This window comes from Podarcis cretensis (assembly GCF_951804945.1).
Source record: "Podarcis cretensis genome assembly, chromosome: 4".
Taxonomy (NCBI): Eukaryota; Metazoa; Chordata; class Lepidosauria; order Squamata; family Lacertidae; genus Podarcis; species Podarcis cretensis.
In genome coordinates, this window is record NC_137173.1 from 72,477,654 (window position 1) to 72,505,445 (window position 27,792).

A 27,792-nucleotide genomic window follows, 5' to 3' on the forward strand; every position below is an offset into this window, starting at 1 on the left:
GGGACAGCAAGTCAAGTTGCGCTTTGGCGCGAAAGGTGATCTCCCCACGCCGCTCGCGCGCTCAGCCAATGGGCAACCGAGGGGCGCCCCTTCGACGTCTCCTCCCGCGAAGCTCAGTCCGCCGCGCGCTCCCCTCCGCCTTCCAGAGCCGCCCACCAGGCAAAGGAGAGCCGCCGCTCGCGCCTGCTTGCAAACGCGCCGCGCAAGACGCAGGAGGCAGACAGCCAGCGCGGGGCATGCTTGGCGCGGGGCGCGCTCCTCTTGCTCGTCCCGGGACGCAGCAGCTGCGGAGGGAGCCGGAGGGGCAGAGTCCGTCCGCGGGGCAAGAGTTTGGCTGCGGAAGCGCCTCGGTGGGGAAGTAGGGAGAAAAAGAAAGAAAGAAAGCCCCAAGCTCGCTGGTGCCTCTCGTTTCAAAGTGTTCAAAGAGAGAAGCGCCGAGAGGACAGAAGCGCTCCAAGTTCCCTGTTCTGTTACCCTGCTTTCCATTCCTTCGCTTTTCACTTGCTTCTTCAATAAGAGTTCCTGGATTTACTGCCTAACAGGGGTGAGGAAAACAGAGAATAGATCTTGGGAAGAATTCCTGAGCTCCCGTTTTGTTTTGTTTCCCTCCCCATTTTTTTTAAAAAAAAAAATCTTAAAATGTGTATCTATTTTCCGCCCCTTCTTCTCCTCACATCCCCACTTTCCTCGGATTGATGCATCTCAGAACTGGGAGTTGCAGAACCAGGAAGGAAGACTGCTGAGCTCGGCTCAAAGCGCGCACCTTCGGGGTGGGGTGTGAACCACGTTTGCGCGCAGCTCTGGAGTCCACGGAAGAGGAGACCCAGAAAGGCGCTCGAGGCGGGGGCGTCGGCGGGGGTGGGGTGTTGCTCGGGCAGGCAGGCGAAGCGCCCGCCCGTGGCACTAGCTGTTCTTTGCTATTCGTCGACAGGATGGATCCTGCAAGCAACAGTGTCTGACACTCTTGGCCAACAGTAGGTAATCTCTCGCGCGCTCTCCACCTCTTGCATGGCTTGCTGCGCCTCCCGAATGCAATCTTGCTGAAGGAGACTCCTCCTGCCCCGTAGTCAAACAGCCTCAACTGCTTTTGGCATTATATTTTGTTTGAAAGAGAGAGAATAAATTGCACAAGCTCGTGGACTTGCAGTTGTTGCTTTGGAACGATTAGAAAGGACTGGAACTTTGTCTGGCTTAGTTTGAATTTCACAATCCTCCCCTCTGTTGTTGTTGTGTTTGAAAGGTCGGGATGAAATGTGGAATTGAAACTCACTTTCGAGAGATGGAAGTGGGGCTTTCTCCCTCCCCCCTTCTCTTTTTCTTTCTTTCTCTTTTTCTTCCCTCTCTCTTTCTTTCCCCAAGGGATATATCGCTGTAATGACTCAGTGAATTAAGGACATTCTTCTCTAATGAGAAGCATGTGCCCTCCAAATGAAGCTAGGAGTGGAAATCACATCCAGCTCAGGTATCCCTTAAACAGTGTAGCTCTCAGGCACATCACCTTCAGCTGCCCTGAGAAGGGCTGGGGAAATAATCAGCCTTCCTTCTTTCACCACCTACTCCTTCTCCCGCCTCCAGGAGGAAACCTGAGGCCGCCTTTGGGGGATAAATCCTTGGACTTGATCCCACCACAGCCCCTGCCCAGACAAAAGGCACATGCAGGATGGAGTGTCGTGAAATCATCTGCAGAGGGATCGACACAAGACGGTCCTTTGCCCATCCAGAAGTTAAGCTCTCTCTGACTTCACCCTGTCTGGTCTCCCAGATTCAATGTGTCTTCCTTTGCATCATCAGCACTGTGTTTATATATAGCTCTTTAGAGTATTCAGAGCCTTCCTAGCACCTCATACATTATCTCAATAATCCTGCTTTCTGGACCCTTAAGGTCTCTGCCTAGGTAATAACTCTAAACAATCTCTAGGGGGCGGTGGGAAACAGTATGAATGCTGAGATGGAATGGGGCAAGCAGGATTTCAAAGCAGTAATTTCCCCTCCTGTCTTACGTTTCCTCTTTTTTCTCACCCTTTCCCCCAACTTCTCTGTTTTAGAGAGCAAAGAAGATGTTTGGAGTTGCAGAATGTCCCCTGCAGATGCAGGGATGCTTCTAATAATCCAATTCAAGCACATCACCCACCAGTTTGTACCACTTTGCCAAAGTTTTCTACTCTCAGGGGTACACATCTAGGGCAGTGTTTACATGTGGCCCTCAGAGTGGTGGCTGTCAGTGTGGCCCTCAAGCTGAAAATGGAGGGTCACCCCAATCTAAGCCAATATCTCTTTATCCCTGTCACATGTTAGTGCCTTTGCACATCGCCATCACCTATAGGCCACTTTTCAATAGGAGAGCTTTGGTAATTAGATCCAAGTATTATATTCCTTCTCTTATTTTGGTACCCTTGGAATTGCTTGTTCATTGCTTCCCTGGTTTTATAGAGTTACAGGCTTAGAAGAGATCAAAAGTCATCTAGTTCAAACCACTTTCCCTCTCCACAGAGCCTACCTCCACAGAGCTTAAATTAATATTTCAGTTATTTTATTTATTACAGTTGCATCCCACCCTTCTGCTGACGAGCTCAGAGTAGTGTATATAGATCACCAGCTTCCGAGGGCGTTTGGGGGTCCAACGTGATGAGGGTGACACCACATGTGATGCAACATCCTGATGTGACACATGTGATGTGGAGAGGAGCTGGGAGCAGAGTCAAAGGTGGGGGCTGCGAGGCTTCAATGGCCAGTCACTCCACCTCCTCCTGGCTCCACCACTGACAGAAGGCTGCTTCCAACCTCCTTCTCTTCCATGGCAGGAGGAGGAAGAGTTTGCCACTGGAGCTGTGCCACACTTAGCTCATCATTGGGCAGCCCTGATTGGGCAGCCCTCCCAAAAGATATTAGGGGAGACAAAACAGCTCAGCCCCCAGGAGCCGGCATCCCTGAGCCTTTGAGTTCCAGTGACTTGCCCACTAATTAATCTTTATAGGTCGGAGGCAAGTGTACAGTCGTACCTTGGATCCCGAATGCCATGGAACTCAGACTTTTCGGCTTCCAAACACCGCAAATGCGGAAGTGTTTGTTCCGGTTTGCAAACGTTCTTTTGGAACCTGAATGTCCAGTGGGGCTTCCACAGCTTCTGATTGGCTGCAAGAGCTTCCTGCAGCCAATCAGAAGCTGCGATTTGGTTTTTGAATGTTTTGGAAGACGAACGGACTTCTGGAATGGATTTCATTCGACTTCCAAGGTACAAATTTAAAGCTTTCTAACTAGAATGGTGGTTATTCACTGTTGGTTGTATTTTACTACTTGGTTGTGCCCTTCTACCACAACACCCCCTCTGATGTAGACTGGATCTCTGCTTGTGTCATAATGTGGTCTGCTGCTCTTCAACCCACGACCTCTCTTTACACATCCTCTGTTTTTTGGTCTCCTGTGCACCAAGCCCAGATTCCTAGACTTGACTCTATCTAGCATGCTACTTGGCTTCCTTCTATTGATCACCACTTTTCAAAGTCAACATCAGGTTGGCTAGAAACAAAGGGGAAACGGGCTCCTGTAACTCTTAAAACAAAGCTTTCCAAATTTTTCATTTTGGTGACACATTTTTTGGACATGCCTCATTTCACTATACAGTAATCCAGCTTTACTATCAAACCAGAGGCTAAGCTAACCCCTTTCCAGCCCTGGGAGGAGTGTAGGGCGCATTCGCGTGACACACCTACACACTGTAGCCGACACACTAACATGTCATGGCACACATTATGGAAATCTCTGCTCTAAATGCTACATAAGCTTGCAGATTTTGGCAGGGGCTCCTTTTCTTACTCATGTAACATAATAGCATGACAAGCTGCCTTTGCTGAAATTCCTTCTTCTGTATGAGCGTTAAGCACCCTAGCAGTCACCAACCACCAAACTGCTAATAAAACAAGGTCCTTGGCCCTTTCAATGCTGTTTATATCCATTACAAGCTAGAGAAATTTAGGAGAAGTGTTTTTTCCTGTCAAGCACAGTGCAGGTACAGGACAGGACACAGTGCAGATACATTCTTTCTGCCCTGTGATTATTAAAAAGTGCAAATTCACCTTCAACCTTACTAGAAACTCAATAGCAGCCTCACTGGTCACTCTCATCCATGAAGCAGGTTTTGCTGTGCTTCCCAACTACTGAGTAGCAGATTCGCGTAGCAAATGATATCAAGTGCTTCTGTTTATTGTGGACCTGGTGGTGCTCATGAATGCCTGTTTTGTGCAACGTTCACTTGGCATTGTCGTCCTCAAATTCCACCCTACATTATTTTTTCCATTTAAATCAGATTTTCCACAGAAAACTCAATTAAGTTAAAAAACACACCAAACAAACCACTAAACTGGTAAATTCACATTAAATGGGGTGGGGAAGCTCAGATGGCATTTTGATGAGGACCCTGCAAAGTCTTCCATGCATGAGCATCACCAAATCCTCAATAAACTGCTGTATGGAAGTGTCCTGTCATTTGGCTCATTTGAAGCATTTATATGTCCATTATTGGCTTTGACCCAACTTCCAGTGGACTATACATCAAGGTATGTTTAGGAGGCATGGTGCTGTCTCTGCTGACCCTACACCTAACATGCACATCCCCTCCTGCTCAGTCCCCAATCTTGTCCTGTTGAGCTGGCACAGTCTGAATGAGACTTGAACTAGAGTTTGCTTGAAAGCGAGTAGAAACCTCTGTGTGATTGGGCACTCTCCTTCATCAGTATGCCTGGTAGCTCAAGCAAATATGAGTAAAAGAAACACCTTCAGACCTCTCCTGCTCAACAAAGGGAAGGATCAGGAAAGAAGCAGGTGCATCAGAACTTACCTGGACATTGGGGCCAGGCATTGTGTGTGCATCCCTCACCACCACTACTACCAGACCCCAACTTGAGCATATGTGTCCCTCCATGCCAATCTCTGCCATCAGAGACTGGAGTACCACTCTTCTGGCATGGAGCTCCCCATTCTGCCTCCCAAATGTGCAGTCAGAAGAAAGTACCACCTGTGGGATCCCCACCTGCAGAAAGTCTCCAAATGAGGCATTCTGGGGGAAGGAGTGAACTGGCCTCACTGCTTTCACTCATCAGCATTGAGCCTGATCACTGTGCAAGCTCTAGGTTAGCACAGCAATTCCCCTGTGCTCTGCCTACCACCCTGACTGGTGAAAGCAGCAGGGGTGCAGAGGTGATGATGTCTCTGCTGCCCACCTGGGATTTGGATTGTTCTGTCCACCGGTAATTGTGTTTCTGAATGTTTGAATACGTTGCTTCTTTTTTTATCACACATCTTCTCGAGAAAAAGACATAGATAAGCAGCATATTACAAAGAATATTAAGAGAAGGCATTAATTAAGAAACAGAAATACCTATGTGAAGTCCCTGTGTGATTCAACAATTATTCTCATTGCAATCATCTTCTAAACCCAGAACCAGTGCAAATGTCAGCATTTATACTGTGATGGGGTTAGATGACATCACACAGAGCTCTCTGGTTAAATTAGTAGTTGATTTCCTGCTACAATTGCTAGTCTTCATATATAGCTTCTCGATCATTCATATTTTAAATGTTCATTTCTGTGTAATATGAACTTGTGAATTTTAAAAAGCCATTATTTCTAGTCAGTACGTGTTTGCCATTGTGCCAAATGTAGGAAGCATAGGAACCTGCCTAATACCAAGTCAGACTATTGGTCCATCTAGCTTAGTCGTGTCTGTACTGTTTGGCAGCTGCTCTTCACGGGTTCAGGCAGGAGTCTGAAGATTCCAGGGACTGAACCTGGGATATTTTTGCATACAAAGCATGTGCTCTGCTACAGAGCTACAGCTTTTCCCTAGGGTCTTCCATCTGTAGGGGTGGAAGGCATTGTGACGGCATAATGCATTTTCCATTGTTATGGATCTTCTTATTTAAAAGGAAGAAAGAAACCTCGTGGTACATCATTTTCCACTTAGAGGCCTGAGCCCAGGATTTTGAGTAGGAAGTCATCTTTTGATGTTGTAACTTCTGTCTGACTCTAAGCAGGAATTATATGAATAGAAGTAGATGTTTATTAGTCCTCTAAAGAAAAGAAAATCTGTAAAATATTGATATGCATTAAAGAAACACTGTGTTAAGTACAAAGTTCTTTGACGTGCCATGGAGTTATTTTTTAAAGAAGGGGCAACTATTGTATTAACCTGACCACAGACATTTGAGAAGCCCCTTCAGCCTCTTGAACCACTGCTTTAGAGTCATAATGGCTTACATATGATGCTGATAGGAAAGGAATGACAGCCTTATTGCTTGCAGATCTAAGAACTTCGGAGTATACACAAAGAAATAGCTTTGTAGAGGCTAATGGCTCAATCCCATGAGCCATTTTTCTGGGGAAGCGGCTTGTAGGGATCAGGAATGAGAATTCCAGCATGGATGTGGGACTATAACTCACCAGTTGCTCCAGAGCTTCAAACAAGCTTATGGCAAAGCCGCTCTTGTGCTACTCCTTGACTCACACACAGCCATGTAAGGATGTCTGTTGACGGAAAACAAACCAGGTCATGGATGGCATAGCAGAATCAAGGGAAGGGCAAACAGGAAGGGAACAAGTAAACAGAAACAGGCAAGAGTCATGGAGAATTAGATCAAAATGGCCTGGGGTGAGCTTACATCCGAAGAGCGGGTGGGGCTAACTGGTGAATAGGAGGAATTTGAGAGGCACATAGGGAGTTGAGCTCTGATTTAACTCAGATTGGCTCAGAGTAAGCAAAGCTTATTGTTTGAGGAAATAGGTCAGATTATTCTAAGGAAGTTCAAGGAGAATGGGGAAGATCCTTCCTTGCTTGACATGTCATCGGTCTTTTTCATACTTTGCACCAGCCACGGGTAGTATTAGGAGTTATCCATCCATACAGCCATGCTTCAGCTGCAGCAGAGCAAGTAAATGCTCACAGTACTTTATCTAAACCTCATTCATTGGCTCTAAATGTTTAAGATCTGCCTTTTGGTTATTTAATGGGTATGAACTTGTGTTAAGTCTTAAGTATATGGGTGTGTTCTGCTCCCACTTGTTACTTCCTTTGTGTATGTTTATGAGAAGAGTGCTTGCGGGTGGTTTCTTCCACGTTGGGGTTAATTTGGTAGCAGTGTTTTAAGTGTGATGGATCTAGGTTCTTCCTTAGCCGCCTTCACATGTTACTCCATGAAGGGATTCCACACGCTTAAGGATGTAGTGAGGTCGTCAAACTGGCCACATGAAATGCAGAGTATCTAAATAGTCATGTTTGACATCTATTTAAAAATTAAACTAGTTCTCTGTCTTTTGAATTAAACAGATATAGTGAGATGAATAAATTGGTGAAGATGCTAAAGCAAACATATTTGGGGGCACTATCCGTGGTGCTGATTCTCACTCTCGGGCTTCCGGAAACTACACTTGCGTGTCCTCATCCATGCGCCTGTTATGTTCCCACTGAAGTTCACTGCACATTTCGGTCCTTAGCAGCTGTGCCAACGAGAATCTCTAAACATGTGGAACGAATCAATTTGGGGTTTGTATTGCAATTTTACTGTGGCATTTTACATTCTTTGAGAGTTCATCCCACTAGTTTGAAGCATTGTGCATCACATGAGCTGCAATGTGATACCATTACTGTACCGATTAAAAGCCTTCCATAAAGAGGAGCATTTATGGGAATTGATCTAAAACTACTGTGATCTACCTACATTTATATTTAACATTTTTGCGAGACCCAGATAAATCCTACTGATTTGTCTACAGTATATGACCAACACAATGAGCCAATGGTGAATGTGCATTAGCATTTGCTGTCTTGCTACAAACCTTTCTCCTGCCCACATCACGATCACTTCATTTTCAGAGGGGAGATAACAATTGTTGAAGCACTAATAATCACTTTGTATCCTTTTTGGAAAATAGATCTCCAGTTTCAGTTGAACTTGCTTTCTTGCTCACTTCTTACGTGTCAACCCTACCAGTCTTGTTTCTTCTAAGCTCTTAAACAAAGACCTTACCCAGCTAATTTTATATTTACCACACTTGAATGGTCATGAACTACTTGATAAGCTGTACTCTCTGTGTGTCTATGTCCCAGCAATTTCCTTCCCTTGCTTTGCGCCAGAATTTCCTACTTTCTCTAGACTCTAGAGCATCTGCTCTTACTACCACCATTGCTATTGCTTTTATCCTTTCTTCTGCCTCTGTTTACCTGGGTTGTGACTCTCCTCCTGCCTACATTGGGGTTCTCCCCAAATCAATTGCTAAATGTGTGCACAGACCACTTAGACAAGCAGCATCCCATTTTGCCTACAAGACTCAAAATATACAGAAATAATTGCTGTACTACTGTCTCTGATGCTGCTTCCCTAAATGATGCCATATTGTAATGGTAGCCTACAAAAACCAAGAGAATAACCACAACCCTCCACAGTGGCTGCTGTGTAGCATTCAAGGAGAGGAGCCACAGAAGTCATGAGAGCATTTTCATGTTTCTCTTCATTAGTTGTTCTGCAGTGCTACTGTGATTGCGACAGAGGTTAAAAGATGGCCTTCTAATAATGAACCATGGCTTTATTTCTTTAATATGCTCCCTTCAGTAGTTGAGACAACTACAGTGAAACTTTAGTAAAATGCAAATGCACTGAGAGTTAATTGATTGGCCTGTCAAAGGGCAAGCGATTAATCAACTCAGCATTTTTTAATCAGTTTGCAGCCTGAGTTTCTAGATTCACAGTTTTGCAGTTTCAAAACCACATATTTATCTTAACAGTTAAATACCTAATTACATGCTATATGTGCAAATCTAGCAGTTTAGCTAGTAGCTGTGGTTTTCTGGTTCCAGAAACTGCTTGGCAGGCATCCATGTTTAAATGTCCTCTGCACAAAACATTATTCATTTATTGTTACATGTTCTGTTGGCATCCTTGAACGCCTACTGGTTGCCAGTCTCCATATCATCATAGGTTGGATCCCTGCCACTGACTAATATATCCAGCACATGGAGAACCCTGTCCAGAAAAGCCTTTTCTAATTAATTGATAATTCCATTAATTTAAGCTCCAACTGAATTGTGTGTGTGTGTGTGTGTAGCCAAAGAAGCATAAAACTTACTTTTAACACATGAAATACCAGGTCTTGTTAAAATGCTTCATTAACTTTGTCAGGTTAAGTGTATGATTTATGAATAACCCAAAGGTGCCTAAAAATGTCTGGTTTACTCAATGCAAAATGATGATTCAACACTTAAATGTGGTTCTCCCCACCCCCCCCCTCCAGGTTTAACAGCATACAGGCAATATCTGGAAACTCGTTTGCAGGCCTTGCAAAACTGGAACTGCTCATGCTTCATGGGAATGACATCCAAAACATACCTAACGGAGCCTTAAAAGATCTGACATCGCTACAGGTTGAGTCAAAATGTTTCTTCTTAAAATAACAACAGTTTCAGTCTATTAGCTGTGTTCCCACAAAGCCCAGATGTGCATACATGGGGAAGGAGTAGAGCATCTGTGTTGCATGTAGAAGACCCCCAAGTTCAATCTGTGACATCTCCACACAGGGCTGGGGGTGTCCATTGCCCGAAAGCCTAGAGAGCTGCTAAATGGCAATACTGAGCTGGGTTAACTGATGGTCCAAAGACAGTTTTGTATGCTTCTATGGAATTAGTATAAACAGTGACTGCCTGGTCGTTGGTGGCATTGGAGAAAGCTATATAAGATACATGATCAGAAGCTCCTGCATACACCCACAAACACCCACACACCCACACCTGTAGTCTGCATTATTAAACCATGTTTGTTAGTGGGTACACACACACACACACACACAGTAGCACACAGTAGCACACAGTAGAGCAGTCACTTTCATTCCTCACATATGTAGAAGTTCCTGAATCAGACACAGTTCTGTGGCTCTAATCCACATAAAGTCAACCATACTGTATGTACATCCTACTGAAATACATTTTGCTGTGTCTTAAGTAAATCTTGCTTATTTTGATGGGACTGAAGTGTGGCTACATTTGTCTAGTCTGGGCCACTATATTCTCCTGTATTGTTGTATGTGTGCCTCTTCTGCAGTGCCATGTTACTACTAAAAAGTATTAACCTATTCATTTTACCTGGCCATTTAGGTATTCAAAATAAGCTACAACAAGCTGCAGGTTATAACTGGTCAAACCCTCCAAGGGCTTTCCAGCCTTATGAGATTGCACATGGACCACAACCGAATTGAATTCATCCACCCAAATGCTTTTAATGGATTAACTTCCCTCAGACTTCTCCATTTGGAAGGAAACTTGCTCCAACAGCTTCACCCCAACACGTTTTCTACATTTTTGGTCCTTGATTATTTCAGGCTGTCAACAATAAAGCACCTCTACTTATCTGAAAATGCCATTAGAACACTGCCTATGGGCATTTTTCAAAAAATGCCACTCCTAGAGAATGTTTATCTTCATGGGAACCCCTGGTCTTGTGACTGCAGGTTAAAATGGTTCCTTGAATGGAATCAGAAGTTTGCAGGTAAGGGAAGATCATAGTTGTTGTTTTACTACATTAGAAATAGACTCCGGCAGAAATTATCACAGAAATATTGCCTTCCTTTGTTGGCCTATACTCAGGGGCTGGGTATGTATGTATGTATGTATGTATGTATGTATGTATGTATGTATGTATTTATTTATTTATTTATTTATATATAAACCTTAAAAACTGCCTTTCCATAATTCATAAGAACATAAGAAGACCCTGCAATTTCATGCCAATGGCACACATAGTCTAGGACCTGACCAACCAACCAAACCAATGGAAAGTGTTAAAAATATATAAGTGAATACACCTGAACTGGTCCTGAGATATTTCTCCAAGCCAATTGGGCACTATTTGAATAGCAAAGTACACTATAAGGGCCAAACTACACATTATGCTAAATACATAGCATGCCGTTCTGTCTTCCCTTCTGTGGGTCCCAGTTCTGCTGGTATCCCTCCCCTCCCCAGATGCAGTCTAGACAAACCACATAGTTACAAGGCTTAGGGAAAAAAGTGCCAAAATTGAAGACACAACTGCAGGCTACATACTGGGCCTTAAAGGCATGATTTGGGTGTTGGGAGGCTGATTCTTTCATGTATTTCTGATGTTGTAGAGCAGTTAGCTCAACAGAACCAACTTAATTGGGGAACTTTCCATTCTAAAGAAAAGGGTATTTTCTATCTCTTCTCTTTGGGACAATGATAGCAGTCAGGCATACACATGTTTCAGAATGTGGTGGCCCAGTTCAGAAATGGCAGAGGGGACTGTACTATTTCAGGTGCTCAGGGAGTTCAACCCTCCTCGGAGCAGCCATATCTCTACCTGTCCCATACCGAATATCACATATGATGTCAGATGTGGGGAAAGTGGCCACAGCATGAGAAAAATGGCATCTTGGATCAAATGGAGGTGCCTGGTAGGCCAAGTTTGACCCATAAACTGGAGGCTCCCTATTCCTTATTTAAATGTTTTAAATAGCATTTATCAAGCTCCCAAGCTGCAGAATTAATGCTTGTGAAACCAATAGCTATTGCTGTTGGGTCGAATTTCTGGAGGACAGTAGTATGATAGGGCAGAAGGATATGAATAGTCAGAAGGAAAGTTCTTGCATTTCTTATTCCATATGATGATACCTTCAGTTAGAATTCTCTTCCTAGTTCTATCCTCTAAACCAAGGCATCTGAAAAAAAAATATCAATAGGCTGTACAGGCCAATTGATAGAGTGTTGTATAGGCAAAACTTTGAGATAAAATATTTCTCTGTCAAAATTCCATCTGACTTTTAGATTATTATTAATTTTTGTCTTCCAGCTGTTTTAAAGTGTAAAAAAGACAAAGCCTATGAAGAAGGCCAGCTTTGCCCTAAATGCACCTTCCCTAAGCAATTCCAGAAACAAGACATTCAAAATGTGAAAAATGTTTCCTGCACAAAGCCTATCATACAGTCTCCACTGAAACAGAGCATTGGCCTTGAGGAGGAGGAGGAGATAGAGGAAGATGATGTCTCTGAGCTTCCCATGGAAGAATTTCAGCTGTCTCCATGGAACATTACTCTGAACCTGACAGATGAGCATGGCAACATAGTGAATCTGAAGTGTGAAATCAAGAAGCCAACAAACACCACCCAAATTCAGTGGAGCCAGAACTCGCCTCAAGAAATTGAAATCAACGCAACCATTTCCTTGGATCTGGAATGCCCCATGAACCGAGAAAACTATGAAAAATTGTGGAAGCTTATTGCTTATTATAGTGAAGTGCCTGTCAAGTTAGAAAGGGAGCATGCGCTCAGCCATGAAGCCAAATTAAGCTATCATTACAAGCAAGGTTCTGATTATGATGCTCTTTACTACACAGGTGTCAAAGGGAGAATCCTTGCTGAGCCTTCGTGGGTGATGCAGCCACTGATACATATCCAACTGAACAGGCGCCAGAGCACAGGGAATAAAGTCGTGCTCTCTTTTTCTACCCAAATTTCTCAAACACTTCAGATTCAAGAAAACAGACAGCAGAAAAGCAGCTGGGTTATGATAGAGCAAGACCAGCACACAAAGGCAGCTCAGAGTGTAGTGGAAGGTTCAGATGCTCAGCTAAGTTGCAATGTGAAAGCATCAGAAAGTCCCTCCATCGTGTGGATGCTTCCAGATGGGACTAAACTAAAAGCTCCATTCAGAATGGAAGACAGCAGGTTTTCTGTCCTCAGCAGCGGTCAGCTAGTCATCAAATCCGTGGCCTATGCTGATTCTGGTGTGTACCACTGTGTTGCTCAAGTGAGGAGTGATGCAGACACAATGGCCTACAGACTTCTGGTACAACCCGCAGTCATCCAGCCAGCTGATTCTGAGACGATGAAAATTGAAAAAAATGTGGGGGATTCCATACTTCTGCCCTGCAGTGCAGTGGCTGTACCAGAAGCGCACATAAGCTGGGTACTCCCAAGCAGCCATGTCCTTCATGATTTATCAAACTCATCCAACCAGTACCTGTTAGACAATGGCACCCTCTTAATTCCACACAGCCATGTCAGTGACAGTGGGTACTACAGGTGTGTGGCTATAAACCAGCAAGGATCAGATCAATATACTGTTAAAGTCACAGTAAATAAAATGGTCTCTGACAGATCCTCAAAAAGGGTGAAACTAAAAAAACGCCTTGGTTCAAGAACCTCTGTAAAAGCAAAGGGGCGGGTCATAGAAGATGATGAGGGATCAGGTGCTGAAGAGGCTGATGATACTCGGAGCAAAAAATTCCACCTGAAGGACCGTGAAGTGCCCCTTAAAGAAAAGAATGACAATGTTCCTCAGGTTCAGGTTAAGAAGAACAAAAAAGGAAGGCACAAAATGAAATTATGGAAAGGCATGGACAGGACTGAAGAGATCAATGTTGCAGAGGGCCGTAGGGTATTTGAATCCCGAAGGAGAATAAATATGGCCAACAAACAAATTAATCCGCAGCACTGGGCCAACATTTTGGCAAAAGTCCGTGGGAAAAATTTCCCTAGAACAACAATGGTACCAGGCACTTCCTTCAGGACTACAACAGAGACGCCGTCCATGCACCAAACCACCAACGCTCCGCCCATTATCAGCCCTCCCATTATCAGCCCTCCACCAAACACTGCTGTGGAAGTCAATGGAGAGGAGTCTTCTGCAGATTCATTGCAGCTAGGTGAGGGAGAAATGTTCTCAGTCACAAATCTTCCCACTGTCAACGCCCAGAATAATAACCAAGACCACACACCGTCTACAGCAATGGGTACTGAGTCTTCCATAGGAAGTGAATTGTCAAACACGGGAGAGACACCTATTGGAGGAGATACTCTGATTTCTCCAACTGTACAGACACAGGTGTGGGATCATAGTGATTTGAGGAAAAATGATCCATCAGGGGGACGAAAATGCATAGATAGCTTCACCCAAGACCCTTCAAATGAAGAAGTAACGAGCAATTTGCCATTATCCTCTGTGGAACTATCACCTAAAGCACCTATCCCTGCAAAAACTGAAGGTTCAGGAACAAATTTACAACACAAAAGTATGAATAAGCTACATCATGCTGTAAAACATCCCACACATTCTCAAACTGAAAATTATATTAATTCAATAGCCTCTACTACTATTTTTGCTTCTGTAGCTACAGAGAGTGGTAGTATAGAGCACCAGCAAGGAATAATTTCTTCTGACCTTTTCAGGGGTTCTGAAGGTATAATACTTGAAAAAACAGATGCTCAAAAACCCAAAGCCACTTTTATTGTAGAAAGTACCACTGTTCCACTTAACAAGAAAACCCAAACAATGACTGCTGCTCCCAGTAACAAATTGACCACAGCGACCATGATTACAAGCAAAACAACTACCTCTAACTCACAGGTCATCCATCATCCTAGAAGACGACCATATGGGAGAAGGAGATTAAGACCAAATAGGTTCAGAAGACCAAAACTTATCCCTCCTACTGCCTTCACCATAGAAGAGACACCTTTTATTAGAAAAATATCTAAATCGGAAGCTGCTACCCAAAGTTTGCAGGGTTCCATTTTTAAAGGTCATCATAAATCTGATGCTGAAACACAACATGGAAATGAATATAAGCCTCCTGAAGTAAGTTCTCCACTGGCTACAAGTACTGCTGCCTTAAGGAAGTCTACTGGGGCCCAAGACACAGAAGAAGCTTCATTTCTTCATCTATCTACTTTGCCACCTAAAATACCTGCAACTCTTTCCAATGCAGACAAGGACTGGAAAAGTCACATGGTGACAACACCAACACCGGATTCTCTAACTACAGCCCCTGGTAGACAACCACATTTGTCTCACAGCTCAGGACATATGCTTACAACATCTGCAGGCAGTGAATTCATCAAAGTCTTGGAAGATAATACTGTTTCAGCAAATAACCAAGTTAGAAACACTCATACAACAAGCATTTCAGTATCTATAGAAAGTATCACTACACCAGTGTCACTTTCTGAGCTTAGTTTCTCAAAGATTCCAGAATTCAAAGAAGAAGCTTTTCTTACTGGCTCATCAGCTTCAAGGAATGAAGTTGACTTAAGGGTAGGTCAGTCAAGACCTTCCCAGGTACAGCGTTTAAGTACTGCTGATGGCATGGGGGAAGGCTTTAAGGATCCTCCAACTGTAGATGAACAGGAGAAATTTTCAGACTCTCTAAAGATAAGTACAGTGGCAACATCTCCTCATCAAAGAGAAATACTGACTTCTTCTCACCATGGTACAGTGGGTGATCACATTTTCACACCTGCAAAAACGAAACAAGTGATCAGTCTTTGGCATAGTAAAACACTTATACCACCATCTTCAAGGCACACAAAGGAAAGTATTACTCAGTTACATGATCGTCATGATCAGACTAATGCATATAGAACTGAAAAAAACTATCCCCCAGTATTACCTATTCCATCTGCACCATTAGCCACTACTCTTCCTCCATCAAAGCCTAGCACTCTTAATTTGTCTACAAAAGAAAATTACACATCTGGTCAAGTAGCAGTTCCAGACATCAAAAGATTCAGTCTCAGCCCACGACAGAATGAACTTTCCACTTCCCATTCAAACTACAACCGAATAACCTCACAGCAAAAGCAACCGAAAGAACCATATGGTGGTAGGAGATACAATACACTGAATCCAAATATTCCCAACCAGCCAATTGGAATTATACCCATTTTTAATCAGGCACCTGCTTTTGCACCTCCAAAACAGATCCCTGCAAGAGGGACCATGAGACCTCCATATCTCATTGCACCAGGTCTGTATCACCATTTTGTAACTCACCAGGCCCCCCTTCACTATACCAATAAGCCAGAAATTACAGCTTACACAGCACATACCACACAGGACAAAAGAACCTCTTCTCCTCATACAGAGACCTTTCACACCACAACTGTTGCTCCATTATACAGACCTAAGTTGCAAACCCCAAGCAGATTTGGCAGCCAGGGAGAAAACAGACTCAACAGTCACTCCAGAGTTTTTGCCAATAACTACCTTCCTGACACCAGAGACAAGCCTGGAAGAACAATAAATCAAGCTGTACCCTACCTCCCCAATTCCAGAATACCATTCCTGTTGAACAGAACTAGGGTATTCCAACAATTGGGAGTAAACTCTAAACCTATAGTGCCTAATCCGCTTTACCCCCCAGTTAGCACAACTGAGAAGAAATTTGTCTCTCCAACCAGGGTGATCACACAAAGCACTCCTCTAAGGGCTGCAGCTACCCCAGTGCCTCCTGTGCCCCTTGATACTACACTGCCATCTGAGAGTACTACTCCTAGCATTAAGCCACAAGGGACTTCCACAATGCAGTCCTCCAGAAACATCCACTACAATAATCCTAATGTGCTATTTGTGCCTAAAATTGGAGGAGTGAAGGCACTTAATTCCAGCATAATCCAGCCTTCAACACATTTCAAGATACAAGGAGAGAGGCCTAAGATTATAACAAAAGGATCTAACAGTCTATCCATCCTTGCTGAATCAGATGCTGTTATCCCATGTGATGCCACGGGAGAACCCAAGCCTTTCCTTTCTTGGACAAAAGTATCCACCGGTAAGATATTTAAACCAGTTAGAATGTCTCAGAATACTTCTTTTTCTTAAAAAAACAACAACAACCCTGATGTTTTTCTTCTTCCCCTGCCCTCAGAAAAGGCTTGTTTACGGAATTTTCTTTAAATATTATGAACTGTTTAACTTTTTTGTGACTGCTACTTTCCCCCCTAAAAAAATGTTTACGGGTATTCTCATTTTCCTACTCATATTGAAATGCTGCCCCTCATTGAGGCCAAACCTAGATTCACAAAATGTTTAGGGGTATGCATATCCTTGTGTTCCCCCCAGAAAAAAGCACTGCTGCTACTACCCTTTCTCTTGGAATGATGCTAGGACCAGAGAATTGTGGAGGATGCAAAATGGTGACAAGGCTGCACAGTAGTTACTGCCACCGCCACTTGTTATAGAAAAATAAATAAATAAATAAGGAACATGAAAGTTGCCCTACTCCCACCCCTAATGGTGAGTCCTGCCCCTGAGAAACTGGCGAAGAATTTATCTTCCCCTCTAGAGAAATTCAGTCGTCATCCCCCACCCAGTTTCTCTGCCCTTAAATAGAGCAGATAATTTTTAGAGGCCATTTTCTCACAGCTTGTATTAAATCATTTAATTTTGATCCAGTCACAATAAGGCAGAGGCCACCAACCATTTTTAATTTGAGAGCTGGGGATGCCACTCACAATATGACTGTCATGAGGGTGTGGCGCATCACAAAATGAGCAAAAGTACATGGTGAAAAGTACAATCATGGAAAAAAGTCTTATCCTTTTAAATATCTGCCTAGAAGATTAGACGGAAACAGGAAAAGTGCATTAATGGGGAGAGGGGAGTTAGTTATTCAGGTTATCCCAGCGATTCCAAACAACTCACTTATCCACTGCAGCTTTGATGTCAGTCATTGGCTAAAAAACATTGACAGGAAGAAGCAGCCAGGCTTGCTCGTCTCAGAGAAATCACATAGAAGGGTACCTGCATATTTTGCTTCTTACCTTTCTTTGTAGGAGGGCTAGAGACTTACTTTTTAAATGCAAATTCAGTGTCTGGGGCTGCTGCCCATGGCTCCTACACGTGCCTGGTTGGCAACCTCTTCAGTAAGGCATTCTCTATATTCCCCCCCCCCCCATGAACAGTATGTTTTATGGACAATAAACATACATTTTCATTCCCTTTAGGAACCTATTTGGAGGGTACAGTGTCCATTTCCCCATTAATTTAGGTGTGCGCTGATTCATTTTTTACCATTTTTTGACTGTACCTGTTTTGGCACAACTGTTGCACCCATCCGGTTATACTCTCTGTGCATCTGGCTGCCCGTTCTCATCTGCACTGTGATGAATGTCTGTTGGTAGGGCCAGAAATTTCTTATGATGCAAATAAGGACATAAAACTGCATCTGAGACCATTGGGTGTTCTGACATGATTGACTAGATTGGATCTTCACACCTCTGCTTCTTATAAGGTCCTACCAGAGTACTATTGTGCAGCAAAAAGGAATAAAGTGATGTTTCTCAGCCTTTTCTAATTTATTTAAATTTTATCAAATATACAAAGTATAATACTAATGCATAATAAAATAATAATAATCTTGAATACTGTAGTTTACTATAGTTTCTATGTTCCTATGTTTTGGGTATCCCCAAAAATGCTTTTCTTCTTTTTCCTTCCTGCTTTTCCTTTCAGGAGCTGTCATGACAGCCAATACAAGGATACAACGATTTGAAGTCTTGAAAAATGGTACGTTCCTCGTTCGCAATGTTCAGCTTCAGGACCGTGGACAGTATTTGTGCACTGCTCAGAACCTGCATGGTGTTGATAAAATGATCGTCTCGATGACCGTCTTAGCTCAGCAGCCCAAAATGCTGGGTTCCCGCTTCAGAGATGTGACTGTTTATTTTGGAGAAAAAGTGATCATGGAGTGCCAAGCCAATGGTATTCCAAGTCCCCATATTTCTTGGATTTTCCCTGACAGGAAAATATTACAAACTGTGAGCACTACAGAGGGAAGAGTGATGCTGTATGAAAACCGAACCTTGTCCCTCAAGGACACTAACTTCTCAGATCGTGGAGTATATAAGTGTATAGCCAGCAACGCTGCAGGAACTGACAGTCTTGCCGTGAGGCTTCACATCGCTGCCTTGCCACCTATTATCCAACAGGAGAAACAGGAAAACATTACCCTCAGTGTAGGGCAGAACATTAACATTCACTGTAGTGCCAAAGCAGCTCCTCTGCCTGGCATACGCTGGGTGCTTTTTGATGGAACCCAGATCCGCACTTCCCAGTTTGTACGCGGCAATCTGTTTGTTTTTCCAAATGGAACTCTTTACATACGTAATGTCTCTCCCAAAGACAGTGGGAGCTACGAATGCATTGCAGCCAACATGGTTGGTGCTGCCAGGAGAACCGTATGGTTGCATGTCAGAAAGCAGTCCACAAATGCCAAGATTACTGGGAGCTCTCCTCAGAGAACAGATGTGACCTATGGCAGCACCCTGAGACTGGACTGCAGCGCCTCTGGGGACCCCTGGCCACGGATACTCTGGAGGCTGCCTTCAAAAAGGATGGTGGATTCTCTACAAAGGTAAAAAAAATAAGAATGACCATAGATATATGTATCTAATTGTTGTTTTTGATTAGTTTAAATATAACAACTCTTCAAATTAGCACTATAGCTATAGTGATTTCAATGTTACTTCCTTTAGGCTGCAATCCTATACACACTTACTTGGGAATAGCTCTCTGGGCTACTTCTCAGTAGAGTGTAGTTTCGCTCTGTATATTGCACATGGTTTCAGAATGTAAACCACCAGCAATAGTGTTATACCTTTCACAGCATTTCAATTATCTTGCATGCATAGAATCCTGAAATAGAGTTGCATGGGACCCTGAGCGTCATCAAGTCCAGGAATCTCAACTAAAGCATCTCAACTAAAGCATCCATGACAGTTGGCACTGTAATGACATGTTGGACTTAAGTGCTTGATCGTACACCATGGCCACTCAGAAACAAATTGAACCGAGTTCAATAACACTTCCTATGAAGTATGTATAGCATTCCAACCTAAGACCATTTGTTTAGAATACCTGTTTTATAAAGAATCCTAAGGTGGTGCTGTGGTCTAAACCACAGAGCCTAGGGCTTGCTGATCGGAAGGTTGGCAGTTTGAATCCCTTCAACGGGGTGAGCTCCTGTTGCTCGGTCCCTGCTCCTGCCAACCTAGCAGTTCGAAAGCACGTCAAGTGCAAGTAGATAAAAGGTACTGCTCTGGCGGGAAGGTAAACGGCATTTCCGTGCGCTGCTCTGGTTCTCCAGAAGTGGCTTAGTCATGCTGACCACAGGACCCGGAAGCTGTCTGTGGACAAACGCTGGCTCCCTCAGCCTATAGAGCGAGATGAGCGCGCAACCCCAGAGTTGTCCGCGACTGGATCTAGGTCAGGGATACCTTTACCTTTAAGGTTCCTTGCAGTCTTATCAGAGTTTCCTCAATGGGAAAGTATCCCTGAAAGACAGCTGTCCCACCACTGTCAATCTTCCCTTGCCTTGCAAAGGAGTGGTAGGGTGTTTGGTGTGTTCTCAGGTACACTCTTGTTTATGCATATCAGCAGTGAAATTCAAAGTGCCATACTATGGAGCTAGATTATGCTTTTGAATGTCTTGCAGTGCACAGCATGCAGGATTCTGCAGGGAGCAAAGCACTGTGGAAAAGGTACCTTAAAGACAGAAATTTTCATTTAGACCAGTATAGTAAATTCCTCTGGATATGGATGGGTTAAATTAAGGTAGAATGCCTTGAAATAGTTCTAATGAAGAGGGTAGTGAAGCTAAAATTGGCCTGCATAGCTGTCCAACGTTTCTCCATCTGAAAAAAAATATAGGCTGTAGTGTATCCAAAGTGAAGCATTCTTCAGTGCATTGGCTTGAGGAGAGATAATTGTGTGGTGAACTCCTCACTTAAACCAGCAGGGCTTAATGTATTTCATTTTGACCAGATTGTGGCCATGTTTGCTAGAAGAGCAATATGAGATTTGATTTCCCTGTTCATGCTTGTGTACATCTAGTGAAATCCAGTGTTGATATTTATATTAAACATATATACAATCATTTATGTTTTCCAAGAGGTTCAGGTATGGAGAAATGCTTGGGCTTGATTTATATTTATACCAATGCTACTTCAAATTGGTTTGCAATTGCAATGTTGTTTTAAAATACATAATTCTGTGTGCAGTTTTTTGGCACTGACCCTGCCTTACAAAAAATTATGTAAAAATTGTTAGCCTTAAGAGAAGGGCATTAAGTATTTATGACTGTAAGGTAATTTGTTCACAAATGTGAGTTTTATACAGGCCGCTTATCCACCCATCATATAAAATGCATTAATTATACCTGGAACTATAGTAGGATGAGTATGGCAAACTTTAACATTCAAAAGTGTAGAACTCTTGAGGCTCCTGGTTTTTTAGATGGATTCTATAGGACTTTTCTATAAATGTACTGTGGAATTAGATATTACAGAAGACATGGGAGCATCCCCCTATTTCTCCCCCGTTCCCTTAACATGTAAGGAAGTCACAATAAGTCATCATACTGTGAATTCCCCCAATTTGTGCTCTACATCATGGGCTGCCACTCTCACTATTGAGAGTGAAGAATGTCACAGTGTGATTGTATCACACCAGGCACCGAATCTCATTAGTCTTTCCTAACAACAGATAACAAGGTGTAGGGGTGTCATTTTTTATGTTATTTTTTGCAGCAGCAGCCCTAGACCTTCCATAACATCTTGTTCCACTTTTAGGCTCCTTGGTAGCCGGGATGAAAAAGATCCCTTAGTTTAAGATAGTTTTGGGAGTGGTTTGCATCTGATTGGCAGTGCTGGTTTTAACATTTGAAGTGGAGCATGCATAGGATTTAGATACACCACACACAAGTTTTCCTTTGAACTCTGCCTGAAGCTCCTTTGTTTGGTAATGCAGAAAGTACTACACACAGTAATCGCCAAAGTAACTCAAAGAGAAAAGTTTGCAATTCTTCCATCTCTCTGATCTGAGAATAATGGACTAGGTATTCCTGCAGAGCAGCATCCCAGGCAAACATCTTATTTTTAGTGTCACTGGATGTTTATAACCATTTTACTGTTGCAGAGAGGATAAATGCCCTTATGCATTAAGTAGTTAGGCTTTATAAACTTTTTAGATTGCTCCATGTAAATATTTTGTATTGTGTTAGTGAGACCCAAACAACCATTATCTTCTGCTCCCAGAGGCCCCATGGTAACTATTTAGGAATTGGCAGCACAATCCTATGCATGTCTACTCAGCAGAAAGCCCCATTACTGTGTGGTTGACTTCCAAGTAAAAGTGCATAGGACTGCATTCTGAAGGTGGGCACTCGTATGTACAATATAAAGGTAATATATCTATATAATAGCTATATAATAGCTAATAAATTCTCTGGTCTGTTTCATACCAAAGCAATGTGGCTCTCTATGGAATAAGTGTATGTATATCTTGCCATATGGAGTATATTGTCAATATCCTGTTCACTTTATAAACATATGTATCCATGCATATAAGCTTACATGGGATTTATCTGTGGTGTGTATATATACAGGAGATCCCCCCACCTCCTTTGTATTTCCATGTCTAAATGCAGCATAGAATACTGTAAATAAAATCTGGATCTTCAGAAGAAGTATAATGATGTAAAAACATCCTTCCACTAGAAGAAAGTCAGTTGCAGGGTGGAATTGTTTGATTGCAAATGAAGATAATTGTTCTTGTTTGTTTTCTGGCTCAAAATATGATGGTTTATGAACATAAACTTAAACACATGTTTTGTTTTCTTTCTTTTTCCTAAATTAGTTTGGACAGCAGAATCAAGGTATTTGGGAACGGAACTTTGGTTGTTCATTCCATCACTGAAAGGGATGCAGGGGACTATCTGTGTGTGGCCCGCAACAAGATTGGAGATGATTACGTGGTTCTTAAAGTGAATGTGATGATGAAACCTGCCAAAATCGAACACAAGAATGAGAATAACCGCAAGGTGATGTATGGAGGGGACCTGAAAGTTGACTGTGTAGCTACAGGTCTGCCGAACCCTGAGATCTCCTGGGGCCTTCCAGATGGCAGCATGATCAATACCCTCATGCTAGCAGATGACAGTGGGAGCCGAACAAAGAGATATGTTGTATTCAACAATGGGACACTGTACTTCAATGACGTAGGGCTGAGAGAAGAGGGAGACTACACCTGCTATGCCGAAAACCAGATTGGTAAAGATGAGATGAAAGTGCGGGTAAAAGTAGTGGCCGAACCTGCTACAATTAGGAATAAAACCTACTTGGTTCTCAATATCCCATATGGAGATGTGGTATCTGTAGCATGTGAAGCAAAAGGAGAGCCCACACCCAAAGTGATGTGGTTGTCTCCAAGCAACAGACCTATCCCACTTTTGTCAGATAAATATCAGGTGTACAGGGATGGGACGCTTCTCATACAGAAGGCCCAAAGATCTGACAGTGGCAACTACACATGTGTAGCCCGGAATACTGCTGGGGAAGACCGGAAAGTTGTCTGGATCCATGTCAATGTTCAACCTCCAAAAATAAATGGGCACCCCAGTGCCATCACCTCGGTGAGAGAAATGGCTCTGAGAGACAGCCGGAAGCTCATTGACTGTAAAGCTGAAGGCATCCCAACTCCACGGGTCATGTGGGCTTTCCCAGAAGGAGTGATCCTGCCTGCTCCCTATTATGGGAATAGAATTACTGTGCACCGCAATGGCACACTAGACATCCGAGGAGTGAGACAGACAGACTCAGTGCAGTTGGTGTGCATTGGCAGGAATGAAGGGGGAGAGGGCAGGCTGATTGTGCAGCTGCAGGTCATGGACCACATAGAAAAGCCAGCCTTTCGGGATCCAGTCACTGAAAGGATCACTGCGGCAGCAGGACACAGTATCAATCTGAACTGCTCAGTGTATGGGACTCCTCAACCTAGCACAGCCTGGATCCTTCCCAATGGCACCGAGCTGCAGAAGAGCAGCCATTTGCACCGATTCTACCACAAGAGGGATGGAATATTACACATCAGTGCCTTGTCTGCAGCAGATGCTGGGACTTACCGCTGCACAGCCAGGAACCCAGGTGGTTATGCAGAAAGGGTGGTCTTCCTCAAAGTGGGGTTGAAACCAGAAATCAGCAATCAGTATAACAACTTAGTGAGCATCATCAATGGGGAGACCCTGCAGCTTCACTGCATCACCCAGCCCAGCCAGCAAGCTCGCATAACTTGGACTCTACCCAACGGGATGGTGTTAGATGGTCCCCAGGCTGTTGGGCGATTTTCCCTGTTAGAGAATGGCTCTCTCACAGTGCGTGAAGCATCCGTGTTTGACAGAGGTACTTACCTGTGCAAGGTCACGACCGAGTATGGCTCTTCCCTTATGAATGTCCCAGTGATTGTGATAGCCTATCCACCCCGGATCACAAGCGAACCGGCTCCCATCATTTACGCAAGGCCAGGCAATACAGTGAAGCTGAACTGCATGGCCATTGGGATCCCTAAAGCAGAAATAACGTGGGATCTCCCAGACAAATCACATCTGACAACGGGAGCTCAATCCCGTCTGTATGGAAACAAATTCCTTCACCCTCAGGGCTCATTAATCATCCAGCAGGCTACACAAAAGGATGCAGGCTTCTATAAATGCACTGCTAAAAATATACTAGGCAGTGATTCAAAAGCAACCTACATACACATATTCTAAAGTTTTTTAAAAAATGCCTTTGAATACACAAAAATATCTAAAGTCCCTGCCAAGTGAGCACAGCTAGGAAAATACAGTTGCTAAATGAAAACAGTTGTACTGAGAGAAGAACAGGGTTGTGCCAGAAATGGTGGATCACAGCTTTACCTTCATGAAATTCCAAAATACTATTCAGGCAGGTAGCAGATCTGAGAAGCCGTCTACACGCTCTCTGTGATGTTAGAGGGCTTCTTGCCACTTGTCTTGAAATCTGACCTTGGGGGCTACGGATTTAATAGCCCACAATCTTTCATCTCAATGTGGTGAACTTTAAACATTTTTCAGTTTTGCTTTTGATTTAGAGCCGTGTGCTTTAATCCTGCCATATACCTATCTAGGGTATATAGTGCAATTCAGCCAAAGTTAAGTACTTTCAGGACTCATTGATTTCAGTGGAAGAGTTAACCACTGTGATCAGTGGAACCTAATAAGTGGCTGGATTGTGTAGCACAACCTTAAGGTCAGGAATGGGGAACCCCACTGTTGGACTCAACATTGCTCATTCGTCCCAGCCAACACAGTCAGAATGATGAGAGGTGTAACTCAATAACATCTAGGGGGCCACAGAGCAGGTGGGGAACCTGTAACCCTCCACATGTTGATGGAGTGTAATTCCCATCATCCCTGACCACTGAATCCCCCTGTCAAGTTTTTCTCTCCTGGATAACTTCTCAGAACACTTACCCTATTGTGAGTTTCCTACTGGTATTGGGGAAGAGGAGAATACTTGATCCAGGAATGCTATTCTCAGAAGCAGTCTTGAAGGGCATGTAACAAGTAATTCTGTCGTAAGTATAGCATTAACTTGACAAATTAATATTTTCACACCTTGTGCTATCTACAAACACCAGTGGCAGGAATGGGAAACCTCTGGCCCGTCAATCATTGGACTCCAACTCCCATCAGCCCTGGGCAGCATGGCCAATAGTCAGGTTAATGGGAGTTGTAGTCCAGCAACACCTAAAGGGCCACATGTTCACTTTCCATGCCCCATGGCTTTATTTTGAGGGACAAAATAGGAACATAAATGTGCATCTTTTGGAAGAAAGCTCAAACTGAGAGAAACATGTTGATAATTCTCCTTACCCCAATCAATTTTGGTTCTGCCTATGATATAAACTACTATGACCACTGATAGTGCACATCTGTTCCTTTATGCAACATGCACCTTAAAACGTACCAAAGTAGTATTAAATATAACAAAAGAGCTGATGCAAGAGAAGTTATTTCATTATTATTTTTGTTGGACACAAAATTATTTCCATAATTCCCTGCAATACTTTTGACATAGCCAAGCCTTTATAGAATATGATTACTAACTTACTCTCTAACCATTCTTCTATCAGCTCTCTGGGATCAACTCTTCAGTTAGCAACAACCCTGATTTATTTCCATCACATCACAGCAATAATTACTGTAACAATGCAAATGCCTTACAGCAAGGGAATCCCTAGCTGACTTCAGTCCTTCTGTATTTTGTATGGTGTTTGTTTTGGACTATGAGACTGGAAGAATACAGTGACCTGTGTCTCAGTGTATAAATTATTGGTCTTTACAAGACTCTGATACTTCTACTGTGTTTTATATAAATATTAAGATCAGTATACTGTATGTTTTATAATAAAAAAAAATATTTTCCACAAAGCTTTGTCACAGTGGTTTTTCCTGGTAATAAAACCGCTCCATGGACCATGTCAAACAGAGTGTGGTTAAAGAGTAGACAATTCCAAAACACTTTAAAAGAAAGTGTTTTCTTTAAGGACTCAGCCCAGGGCCAGCCCAAGGTAACGCTCTGCTGCTTGACATGAAGGAAAAGATGGCAGATCTCCAGTTCATGTACAAAGCCTGACAGCACTGGCAATTGAGTCCTCCTTCAATTCTGGCAACAAAATAGCATCCAGTGAACCTGAGGGGACAGTTTAATGGGTGTATGACAACCCTGTGGCAGAAAGAGAGATGGGGGAGGAATTTGATTCAGTTTGCCTTTAAAGGCAAACTTAGTTCATTTGTACTAGCAGTGCAAGAAGAGAAATAGTCATCTTTTCTGATAATCTGATCCTGAATATTGCAATGCAGCTCTCCAATGTGCCCCAAAGCACATCTGCTGGGGCAAAACGTGCATTAAAATACATCTATTTGTAACAGCATTATACAAAAATGCATTGTATTAGGAAGGAAGCGCTTTACAAAAATGTGCATTTTGGGCAAAATTGCATACAAAAAGTGCAAATTGTAAGAAAGGTGTTCTAAAATGCTGATGAATTTTCACAAGGACTTTAAAAAAAAATCACAAGCTGATATGCAAATGTGGAGAACTGAGCTTAAAATTGGGAAACGAAAACAGAGTAACCAGGATTGACAGGTTCAACCATCCTTGGATACACACAGCTCTGCTCAAAGCTTGGGAATGGCTGGCGGCTCATGGAAAAATGGTTTGAAGGGACTGCTACTGTTCCCCCACCCACCCACAGTATTTGTTAGCTGAGGCAATTGACTTATTCTGTCTAATGGTAGGGCCAGCACTGACTTGATCAAAGGTGCACAAAGCTGCCACAGTCTTAGTGTTGATGTGGTTTGGTAATCATACCCCCAAGGTGCTTCAGTGCTCAGGACTCGTGCCTTGTGACTGAGCAAATGCTATTTATGGAAATGCTAGGTAAATGTGGCAATTGTGAACTGTAGCAAGCTCCACAATGCTCACAATCCTTTTTTCATACACTGATCCTGTAAAATGGGTCACTGATAATGCACATCTCTTACAGATGGGGAAGAGAAGCTGAAAAATTGTGACAGTTGGTCAAAGTTACACAATGAGTCCATGTTAGGTGTACCAAAACTCCGGGTTACAATTCCATATCTGCTGTCCGATCAGCATCAATTCAGGTGTGAAGGGTAGGGAGAGCAATGGACCTTTAATATGATATCCTGTCATGGGTTTTTAAGAAGAACATAGCTCCCTTCCCCACCATTTGCAAGCTGGCCTAAAGTCTTCATCCATCAGCCAACTTGATTTTAAATCTCCAAAATGTATTGGTGTTTTTTTTTTGGGGGGGGGGGTATCCTCAGAAATTTTTTTGTCTGTCTAGGTCCTATTTATAACCAAATGAAGGCTATATGAAGTACTACTTTGTTTCACCACTGCTTAATTGTTTGCTCTTTGATAGCCACTTAAAGAACATCATGCTAAAAGTTGACTCTGATTTAAAAGACATGTTTCTATTTTTAAATGATAGGGCACCAACATCTGTGAAGCATGATGCCACATCTTTTTAAAGAAAGAAAAGAATGAAAAGAAAAACAGTTTAAAATGTCAAGCCCACTTCTGTTATTATACTAAGCAATGCATTATTTATTGTTGCTGCTGCTGCTATTATT

General features: G+C 43.0%; 1 protein-coding gene across 3 annotated transcripts; it reads left to right on the plus strand.

Annotated features, from left to right (window-relative positions):
- Positions 1–225: 225 nt before the first annotated feature.
- On the plus strand, positions 226–26,061 carry MXRA5 (matrix remodeling associated 5). Of its 3 annotated transcripts, none has more exons than XM_079972365.1 (7): positions 226–544; positions 7,320–7,535; positions 9,281–9,410; positions 10,137–10,527; positions 11,848–16,605; positions 18,288–19,188; positions 22,470–26,061. In XM_079972365.1, exons 2-7 carry the CDS (start codon positions 7,330–7,332, stop codon positions 24,376–24,378), a joined length of 8,295 nt encoding a protein of 2,764 aa, XP_079828491.1. In that variant the 5' UTR covers positions 226–544; positions 7,320–7,329; the 3' UTR covers positions 24,379–26,061. The 3 variants fall into 3 exon arrangements, with proteins under 3 accessions (XP_079828491.1, XP_079828490.1, XP_079828489.1); XM_079972364.1 differs by lacking the exon at positions 226–544 and adding an exon at positions 849–978; XM_079972363.1 differs by lacking the exon at positions 226–544 and adding an exon at positions 879–974.
- The last annotated feature ends 1,731 nt before the right edge of the window (positions 26,062–27,792 follow it).